The 10,945-nt window shown below is 43.8% G+C and overlaps 1 protein-coding gene across 5 annotated transcripts in view; it reads right to left on the minus strand.

Annotated features, from left to right (window-relative positions):
- SH3D19 (SH3 domain containing 19) overlaps nucleotides 1-6,444 on the minus strand; it is a 213,584-nt gene extending 207,140 nt beyond the window's left edge. For 2 of the 5 annotated variants that reach the window (XM_018061592.1, XM_018061591.1), the window contains exon 1: nucleotides 6,301-6,443. In XM_018061592.1, coding sequence (XP_017917081.1) covers nucleotides 6,301-6,412 — 112 coding nt within the window. In that variant the 5' untranslated portion in view covers nucleotides 6,413-6,443. Of the gene's footprint in view, nucleotides 1-6,300 lie in introns of all 5 variants that reach the window. The other 3 variants (XM_018061594.1, XM_018061597.1, XM_018061593.1) reach the window with 3 other exon arrangements.

Below are 10,945 nucleotides of genomic sequence, written 5' to 3' on the forward strand. Positions count from 1 at the left end.
ATAAAGCGGAGTACCATCCCTCGATCAGTGAAGTGCCCATCTTGAAAGACACAACGTAAGCTATCATGACAGCCCTTCTCCAGGTGAGGCATGTCTTGAGCCTGGTACCTTTGGCTTCTCCTTCATCAACAAATTACTTCACTAGGAGCCTGGAGAAACACCCTAGATGTAAGCCTGCACATTGGCACACTCCTGTAAACCAAGTCAGAAGTTCTTTTTCTGCTCATGTCCTAGAATCACAAAATGTAAAGTTGGAAGCCTCATCCTTTCAATTAATAAGGCAAAAACTCAGGCCCAGAAAGATGCTGTAAGTTGCTGGAGGCTAAAGCTAATTAACAGAGATCTGTGCACAGAGGATTAGACTCTTAAGTACCCTTGAATGTAGGGCTTCCCAGGTGGCACTGGTTGTAAAGAACCCGCCTGTCAATGCAGGAGATGCGAGAGGCGTGAGATCGATCCCTGGGTTGGGAAGATCCCCTGGAGGAGGGCATGGCAACCCACTCCAGTATTCTTGTCTGGAGAAGCCCACGGACAGAGGAACCTGGAGGACTACAGTCTACTGGGTCACAAAAAGTTGAACATGACTTTTTTGCAACCTAGCACACACACACCATTGCATGTAAAGGTGAAACGTTCTGAGGGGAGACAGAGTTGCCCCCAGAACGTAACGTGCCCGTGAAGTTATAGAAGCCTTGGATGAACAGTGGCCAAGATTAAAAGAGAAAAAAAAGAATGAAGGCATGCACCCTGGCTAAAAATAGGGTGTGGAGTCATCGACTTCCCTTTGATTTGTTTGAAATCACTTTAAACACGATGATTATGTCATAATAGTGAGCTTTTCTTTTGTGACGAAGAAGAAAAGGTATTAATAAAAATCACGACAAGCCACATTAAAATAGCTTGTATGGCGCAAGGAATGTCAAGTGAAGAACTAGGCTCTGTCTTTGATGGTCTTGTAAGATTGATCTATTTCAAAAAGATACATGAATTCCAAAGCAAAGCAAATACATTTGATTAGAAATGGTGAAGGTGCAGGTTTACCTCCTTTTTCTTTGCCAACCTGGAACTACACAACTATTCCTAAGTGAAGAAAAAAATAGACTCAATAAAGTGTTAGATATTTTAACAATAACCAAATTATACATAAACACTAACAACATTATAGGCAGTATTTATTATGGGCCTAGCTGTGTTCTAAAGGTATTACGTGTACTGATTCACTTAATCCTCAAACCCTATGCAATAGGTTTTATTAACATTCCCATTTGACAAGTAAAGAATGGACACACACAGACAGGTTAGATAACCTGTCCAAGGTCACACAGTAAGAGGTTGAGTCAAGAAATAAACTAAGACAGTCTGATTCTCTTATGCTAACCTCCATTTCATAGTTACCATGAACTACTTGATCTTACTTATTTCTTTAACGTATATTAGTCTTACTTTCCCTAATTCTATGACATGTTCTTTAAAAGCAGGGAGCCTGTTTTATATATTTCTCTGTATTCCCTGTATTTTCTACACATTTTGCATACCTTTTGTTGACAGGATAACTAGTAGATGTTCTTAAAGAACTTGGTGAGTAGAGAATTTTTAAATAGCATGTCCATATATCTATAGTTTCTGTGAGATTTATAATAACTTTCTCAAAAGAAATTAGATAACTTTGGAAATCTAATAACAAAAACTGTAAGCTAGTGGCCCAGAAGAATTCATGTAGTTTTCAGAATGATACAACTAATTAGGCAGAGCCACACACTCTGGGCCGTCTGACCTGACATGTTGTATGAATCAAATAAACAATGGTTCATGACTTGAAACACCCAATAGAGTAACTGAGCTGCAGCTATATATCTAGCTGTGTTCTTTTTAGATTAAGGTTTTTTTTTTAAACACTTCCGAGTCTCGATTTACTCGTCTTTAAAATGGGAATAATAAAAATGTACCCTCTTCCTTCTCAGGTTGTTGTAACAATCAAGTTCCATGAGGCTGTGGAAGTCCTTCCTAAGTAGAAAAGCACCAGGTAAATGTAAAAAGTATTTCTAAAATATAACAAGCAACATCATGCAGGTATAAACATGTGGAGTATTCAAAGCAACTGACTTTTATTAGTAGCCAGGAGGATAGCTTGGAAAAACACAGATTTTCAGGTCAAAAAGACCTGGATTCAAGTCCCCATACTGCCATTTACAGCTTGAAGGATCTTGGGCAAGTCACTTAAATATTTTTAAAATATTTCTGAGCCTCAATCTTTTCAGTTATAAAATGGAGAAAATAACACCTCCCTCACAGAAGACAACATGTAAGAAGCAGTTCATAGAGAACACAATGAAGTCTAATTGTGACCTCATCTTAAAAATATCAGTTATTCTACTCAGAACACACGGGAGAAATTATATCTGTCCTTCCAGAGTTTACCATAATCACATCAAACACAGAGTAAATTTATTTGATATTTATTAAACCCTATCAAATGCCAGCAGTAAAGAATCCTCCTGCAATACAGGAGACACATAAGACATGGGTTCAATCCCAAGGTCAGGCAGATCCCCTGGAGGAGGAAATGGCAATCCACTCCAGTATTCCTGCCTGGGAAATCCTATGGGCAGAGGAGCCTGGCCAGCTACAGTCCACAGGGTCCCAAAGAGTCAGACACACAGCTGAGCACACAAAATTAAACGCCTACCACTCCTCGGAATGTTGTACTCCCTGCCCTTTGGAACGACTTCGCTTTCACTTTTCACTTTCATGCAGTGGAGGAGGAAATGGCAACCCACTCCAGTGTTCCTGCCTGGAGAATCCCAGGGACGGGGGAGCCTGGTGGGCTGCCATCTATGGGGTCACACAGAGTCGGACACGACTTAAGCAACTTAGCAGCAGCAGCAGCAGCCACCCTTTGGAGAAACAATATAAAAATGCTGTCAGGTCACTCAGAGTTCTCAGACCCATTTGAGATTCTGACGAAAGCTATGGCATCTCTCCCCAAAGAAAGCTACAAAACTTTTAGTAGACAAAACAGAAGATAAAGAATATCTTCATGACCTTGGGGTAGAGAAAGCATTCTTAACAAAGGAGGACAGCGAGGAGAGGAGGGACACTTAACTATAAAGAAAAAGATTCATAAATCTACCTACACTGAAAATTACGAATTTCTACATCAAAAGAAACCATGAACAAAATTTTTTTACATAAACTAGAGTGGAAGCACAATCTACAACACATGCAACCAATGGAAGCTGAGATTCCTGTGCAAGTAAAAAACTCCAACAAATCAATAAAAAATAATAAGCAAAAATGTGATATATGAATGCAAAGAAAGAAACTAGAGCTGCATGTAACAATATGGATACATCTTACAAACTTAACATGGAATGAAGAAAGCATGACACTCAAGAAGATGTACAGGATGATTTCACTCATGTGAAGTTGTCAAATAACTAAATAAATCATACTTAGTAAGGTAAAACTAAACAATATTGAATAGGGATGCACATATATATGCATATGCTTATATGCACGCATACACGTATAGGTAAAACTGCATAGGAAGGGGGGGAAAAGTGGTTCCCTCAAGGGGAAGGAAGACGTCATGACTAGGAGAGACCAAGGTTTGCTTCGGGAAATGATAATACCTGGGCACAGGCTATGAGAGTCTTACTTTATGATTTACAGGTTTTATATTTACAGGTTCTCCTGAATATACATTGCAAAGTTTAAAAAAAAAAAAGGCACTTCCACAACCACACCTATATAGTTAGTTAGCAGGGAGAGAAGGAATTCACAGACACCCTCAAGTCCATACACCCTAAGTTTATGGTCACCCTAAGTCAAGCTCTGTGAGATCAAAGAAAAATGGAAAAAATCCTTAGATTGTGAGGTGGTGGAGGAAGGAGAGAGGGGATGACAAGAGGAAAGATGAAACAGTAGAAAGAGGAGACGGGAGACTCTCCTGGCTGCCCAGTGGGTAAGACTTCACCTTCCAACGCAGGGTGTATGGGTTAGACCCCTGGTCAGGGGGCTAAGACCCCACACGGTTCACAGCCCCAAACCCAAAACATAAAACAGAAGCAATATTTTAACAAATTCAATGAAGACGTTAAACACGGTTCAGGTTAAGGGGGGTGGGGGGAGAAACATGAAGCCTCTAGGCCAGTTCCTGCTCTCTCCCTTGGACAAACGTAACTAACAAATGCCCAAGCTTGGTAAGGAATGCAAAGGAGTCTGAAAAACACACAGGAAACTAATGAGGAGCAAGAGGAGCACAGCTTGCAAAGAAATGTAAACTATTAAATAATGTGTCTCCAAAGAAAGAAGCCTGCTAAAACAGCCAGTTTAACCCTCTGCCCACTCCATAATATCTCTGTTCCTCACCCCTGATCCCAGGCAGGGTATATAAAGTGTGAGAAACTGCAAACACCAATTTCTGAGTGAAAAAGAACACGTCACCTCACAGCAACAGATTATCAGGGAACCTAGAAAAGCTCCTGGTAGCCTTGGGAAATTAAAGAACTGGCAAAAACAAGTTACAAAATGCCATTCCCACCGACCTTGGAAGAAACACATACACTGCAACTAAATGATGAACATATACCTGTATCATATCTAGTATGACCTCGGTAGGGCTCTTCACAGAACATATGTGAAGTTTTTTGCTGAAGATAAGAGGAGTCCAAGGAATGTTTAAATCAGTGGAAAACAGAAATATCTCTGAAGTTTTTCATTGTATTCTCCCATCAATTATTTACTCATATCCAGCAATCACCCAGTATTTCATTAGATCTGGGTTTATACTAAACAAAACTATCAAGACATTATCTTCCAAATGGTTGGTGTTTGTGTGGTTAGTCAAATGCCTTATTTTGATGGAAAGAATAATGGGCAAAAGGAATGATTTTTTTAAATTACAAAAAGCATTTAATGCTTTTAATTAATTAATAACATGCAGTAATTTACATTGTACAAAACATACTTTTCTAATTTCTCTCATATCAATTCATTGTTCACTGCCTAGTCCTCAAATCTTACTGACATTAATAATCCCCACTAAGTAGCAAATATTTAGATGGTAACACTCATTGCTAGAAAGAAGTCCAGAGCAAAGAATCTAGATTTCCTCAAAAAAACTTACAAAAGGAAAAATGGAATTTGACATTTGGACAACATGAGAAGACTCATCTTCCAAAAGGAATGATTTTTAAGGATTCAAGATCCTACCAGGAGCATCAAATCAACTATTTCTTCACGTTCCACTCAAACTCTTTCCTTTCATCCCATTTTCTAGCCTCCATTTGTTCCCCAGAAACTCAGGATCTTCTTTCAATTCTCCAGCTTTCCTTGAGGGAGCCTTTAGGGAGCCATATAGAAAAGTTTCTCCATGGTTTACGGGAATCCCCCGTGTATTCCATTTTCTAAAGAGGCCTTAATGAAAGCGCACATCGGAATCTTTCTCACGCCTCTATCTCCCTTTTATTGTCATCTCTTCCCTCTTGTTTTCAGATAACTGGCTTATCCAGTTGGAACCAAAGACCAAAGAATTTCCTCTCTATTATGTTTAAGTGAAAAGCTCCCCCGGAAAGTGAAGGGGTGTGGGTGTGCACTTACTCACTCTTCCACTTCTGCGCCAAACCATTGATCCGTACCGCCTTTGTGCACCCAAAAACAAGATCACAAAAGCAGTTATATACCCAGAAATGATTCTCGGTCCCAATGCATCACTTTTTGGAACGCTACTCTGGACTGGGGAGAGGGGAAAGGAGGGAGATTGGGCTGGAGGCGGGGGGCGAGGAGGGGGTGGTGTCACCAAGTAACTCTCAAGCAAGTCCTACAGAAACTAGGTGCACTTGGGCCATTGGGGGTTGGGAGGGCAGGCCCAGGTCCGAAGTTCAACAGGCACCGAAACCCAAACCCGACTGGACTATTAGCACGTGCTTAGACTCGGTTGCGACAGCCTGGCAAACCTATCGGGAGGGGGCATTCTTCACCGGCCTCTGACTCATCCAGAGATAAGGAAGCCACGAGTTCCAAGCCAGCAGCTCCTGGATTTAGTCTGCACGGAAAATATGTAGTTTCGGCTCCAGGGCCCCTAACAGGTAGAGATAATCCTGAATTTCCTGGGGCTCGGCCCCAAAGTGAGGATGGGAATTGAAGGAAAGCCAGTCTCCCTCCGGCTCGCCTCCGAGAGTTGAAGGTGCGGATCCCCTCCGCGCGGGCGAGGGAGCCGCCGGCGTCCGGAGCAGGGCGTGCGCGGCCCCGGGTCCCCGGCGCCCCCGTCCCTCCCCTCGCGCTGCCCGAGCCCCTCACCTGCGGCCGAGTGGCCGGAGAGCACGCGGCCCCGGGCGCGGCGCGGGCCCCCGAGCTCGCGGCGCTCGCGCAGCTCGTCGTCCTCGTCCTCCCGCCGCCGGCCCTCAGCCATGGACTAGCCGCGCGGGCCCGCGCGCCGGCAGCCAGCCCCGGCGCCCCGCGCCCGCAGCCTCGGGCCTGGGAGGCGCCCCCGGGGAGCGGCGGCGTCGGAAGCGGCTGCCTCGTCGGCTCCCTCGTCGGCTCCACCTGCAGCCCGCGGGGGAGCGGCCGGGCGCGGGCCGAGCCGGCTTCCCCGCCTCCTCGCGCGCCCCGGCGGCCTCCTCCTCCGGGCTCCGGCTCTCCCGCTCCCTTCCCCGCCCGGCGGATCGGAGCCGGGATCGGGCGGGGTCTGGCGGGGCCTCGCCTCCTCGGGGAGGGGTTACCGGCCGCCGAGCCGCCCCGCCGCCGCACGCGCTGGGAGCACCCGCGCCACCAAAACAGACAGGTACAAAATAAACAAACGGGATAGGAAAGGGGGAAAGAGGAGGTGGCCTGGCTTCTTCCTGCCCTTTCACAATATTCCGGTGTCAACAGGAAACCCATTTGCTTGACACTTAAACAAAAGGAGGAGGAGGAACCTGCCCAGAGTTGAGTTGGAGAGATGGGCCAGCTGGAGCATGTGAACTTAGAAACGAACTTGGGAGTTTGGTGGCGCCTCTGCGTTGCCCCGGTTTTTCCCTTTCCCTCTCTTCTCGCCCTTTTAAATCCAACCTCTGGGCAGAGCATACAGGATTTTTAACGCTGTGAAGCCAGTCTGCTGCTGCTAAGTCGCTTCAGTCGTGTCTGACTCTGTGCGACCCCATAGATGGCAGCCCACCAGGCTCCCCAGTCCCTGGGATTCTCCAAGCAGGAACACTGGAGTGGGTTGCCATTTTCTTCTCCAGTGCCTAAAAGTGAAAGTGAAGTCGCTCAGTCGTGTCCGACTCCTAGCGACCCCATGGACTGCAGCCCACCAGGCTCCTCCGTCCATGGGATTTTCCAGGCAAGAGTACTGGAGTGGGGTGCCATTGCCTTCTCCGGTGAAGCCAGTCTGTATGATACTATATGGTGGATACATGTCATTCCACATTTGTCCAATCCCGCAGAATGTACAACAGCGAGAGTGAACTGTGACGTAAACCACAGACCTTAAGCGATTATGATTATGATGTGTCAATGTGAACGCTGAAGAGCTGATACTTTTGAACTGTGGTGTCGGAGAAGACTCTCGAGAGTCCCTTGGGATGCAAGGAGATCAAAACAGTCAATCCTAAAAGAAATCAACCCTGAATATTTCTTAGAAGGATTGATGCTGAAGCTAAAGCTCCAATAATTTGGCCACCTGATGCAAAGAACCGGATGAGGTTCTTCATTAGATCTCATCAGAAAAGACCCGGATGCTGGGAAAGATTGAAGGCGGGAGGACAAGGGGACGACAGAGGATGAGATGGTTGGATGGCATCACAGACTCAATGGACATGAGTTTGAGCAAGCTCTGGGTGAAGATGAAGGACCAGGAAGCCTGGCGTGCTGCAGTCCATGGGGTCACAGAATTTGACAGGACTCAGGGACTGAACAACAATGTAAATTCATCAGTGGTAACAAATGTACCACTCTGTGGAGACTGTTGATAATGGGGGAGGCTGTGCATGTGAAGGGGCCGAGAGATATGGAAAATCTCAATCTTCTGCTCAGTTTTGCTGTGAACCAGAAACTGCTCCAAAATATGTAAAGTCTAATAAGCAACTTTTTTTTTCGATAGAGTCACCCTGTATTCTAGGTAACTTAGGGTTAGGAAGTGGCCACCATCTTTAGAAGAAAATGTATTTAAGAGCCTGGTACCTGATTATTTGCAGGGAGGCAATATGGTGAAGTGACAGAGCAGTGACTCTAGGGTCAGAAACTGTCATTTGAAGCACTTCAATAAAGCTGAGAAGAAGGAGGTAAGAAAGTTAATTATGTGTATCCATTTAGAACACATCTGAGATTCATACTTGCACATACACACTTTGGCACATAAAGAGGCAGATTCTGAAATCTCAGAAAAAGATATCCAAGCAGCGGAGACACTGTCTGGACATGACTCGGTGGGACACTCCCCAGTAGAATGAACAGGCCTTTATCTTCAACCTCTCGCTCTATTTTTGAAAGCTTGTGAGGTCTCCTAACGTTCAGCGTGGGAGAAAAAGACAGGGAGAAAGGGGTCACTGAAAATAGAATTGCTGGCAAAACCAGAGCGCTCTTTGCCTTTTTTAATAGTGATTGTTGCTTCCAGAAAAAAATCTTTCTGCTTTCAGGAAGGTTAGAACTACAGTCAATTATCTGGAATTGAGGTCAAATTCACAAGTGAAATTTTATTACTGCATTAGCAGTTAAATAGGCTTCCCAGGTGGCTCAGTGGTAAAGAATCCATCTGCTAATGCAGGAGACCTAAGAGACACAGGTTCGATCCCTGGGTTAGGAAAGTCCCCTGGAGGAGGAAATGGCAACTCACTCTAGTACTTTTGCCTGAAAAATCCTGTGGTCAGTGGAGCCTGGCAGACTACAGTCCATGGGGTCGCAAAGAGTCAAACACAACTTAGCAACTGAGCAGATAAGTAGACATCTGGACAACTTGAAGAAGAAACTAGAAGAAAAAAAAAAAGATTCTAGACCTTGAGGGTTGTTTTCAGTGTTTAGAGTCACTTTAAGTGGAAACATATTTGTCACGTACCTTAGAGAATAAGGAGTCATTTGGAAGTCCCTACCTTGACTGCAGTAAATAATCTGCCGGCCATGTAGGAGACCCAGGTTCAATCCCTGGGTCAGGAAGATCCCCTGGAGAAGGAAATGGCAACCCACCCCAGTATTCTTGCCTGGGAAATCCCATGGACAGAAGAGCCTGGTGGGCTGCAGTCCCTGGAGTCACAAAGAGTCGGACACGACTGAATGAGTAACACTGGTGATGACCTTGACGACAGCACAACTTCTCAACTTGTTGGGGTCTCCACGACTCAGAGTTTTAGTTTGAAAAGAGCTGAAAGTGTTCTGAACATCCCATTCGATCAGAGCTTAAGGAACCTATGCCCTTCTTTCCAGGTGTGGGCTCAAGCACATTTTCCATTCGACAAACATTTATGTACTTATTGTAAGACAAACATCGCACCAAGTGCTGTGGGGAAATTCAAAAGAGGGAAAGAAATATTTACTCTGGGGCTCTATGGCTTATATAGGTTTTCTCATCTTCAATGAACAAAACATAGTTCCTGTCCTCCAACCATAGGAGGACAGATCCAGTTTATACAAAACAAGGCAAAGTTTGGTAAATTCTATCATAAATTCTATCAGGCAAAGTACCAAGATGATTCAATAGAGAAAGAATTGTCTTTGCCATAGAAAAAATTTGAACCCTACTTTATGCCATATAAAAAATTAACTCAAAATGGATCCTAGATCTAAAGTAAGAACTAGAATTATAAAGCTCTTCAAAGAAAACTTCAGAGAAAATTAAATTTTAAAAATTTAATCCTTAAAGAGGATTAAACTATTGTGACATTGTGTTAAGCAATGGTTTCTTAGAGTGTTGCTTATACCAAGATATACAAGAGACAACTGAAAAAATAAATCGGCCCTTACCAAAATAAAAAACTGTTCTGCTTCAGAGCGTATCATCAAGAAAGTAAAAGACAACTCTCAGAATGAGAGAAAATGTTTGTAAATCACATATCTGGTAAGGGACTTATATTCTGAATATATAAAGAACTTAAAAAATAAGATACAATTAGCCCAATTTTTTAAAGGACATTCTCCAAAGAAGAGATACAAATGATATATATGAAAATGAAAAAAAGAATTCAACCTTATTAGTCATTAGGAACAAGTAAATTAAAATCTCAATGAGATGTCTTTTAACACATACCAGCATGACTAAGATAAAAAGGCTAGGCAATAAAAGATGCTAAAGGATATGGAGAATTTTCAATCCACATACATGTCTGGTAGGAACATAAAATGGCAGAGCCACTTTAGGAAACAGTCTGGCAGCCCTCAAAAAGTTACACATAGAAAGTGAAAGTGAAGTTGCTCAGTCATGTCTGACTCTTTGCAATCATGGACTGTAGCCCACCAGGCTTCTCTGTCCATGGGATTTTCCAGGCAAGAGTACTGGAGTGGGGTGCCAGTTCCTTCTCCAGGGGGTCTTCCTGACCCAGGGATCGAACCCAGGTCTCCCGCATTGCAGGCAGACGCTTTACCCTCTGAGCCACAAGGAAACCCAAGTTACACATAGAGTAACCATATAACATAGCAGTTCTACTCATAGGCATATACTCTGGAGAAATGAAAACATGTACATACAAAAACTTGTATCTGAATGCCCACAGTGGCATTATTTATAACAGGCAACATCACTATGAACAAAGCTAGTGGAGGTGATGGAATTCCAGTTGAGATATTTCAAATCCTAAAAGATGATGCTGTGAAAGTGCTACACTCAATATGCTAACACTTTTGGAAAACTCAGCAGTGGCCACAGGACTGGAAAAGGTCAGTTTTCATTCCAATCTGAAAGAAAGGCAATGCCAAAGAATGCTCAAACTACCACACGATTGCACTCATCTCACACACTAGTAAAGTAATGCTCAAAATT

The sequence above is a fragment of the Capra hircus genome, chromosome 17 (assembly GCF_001704415.2).
Source record: "Capra hircus breed San Clemente chromosome 17, ASM170441v1, whole genome shotgun sequence".
Taxonomy (NCBI): domain Eukaryota; kingdom Metazoa; phylum Chordata; class Mammalia; order Artiodactyla; family Bovidae; genus Capra; species Capra hircus.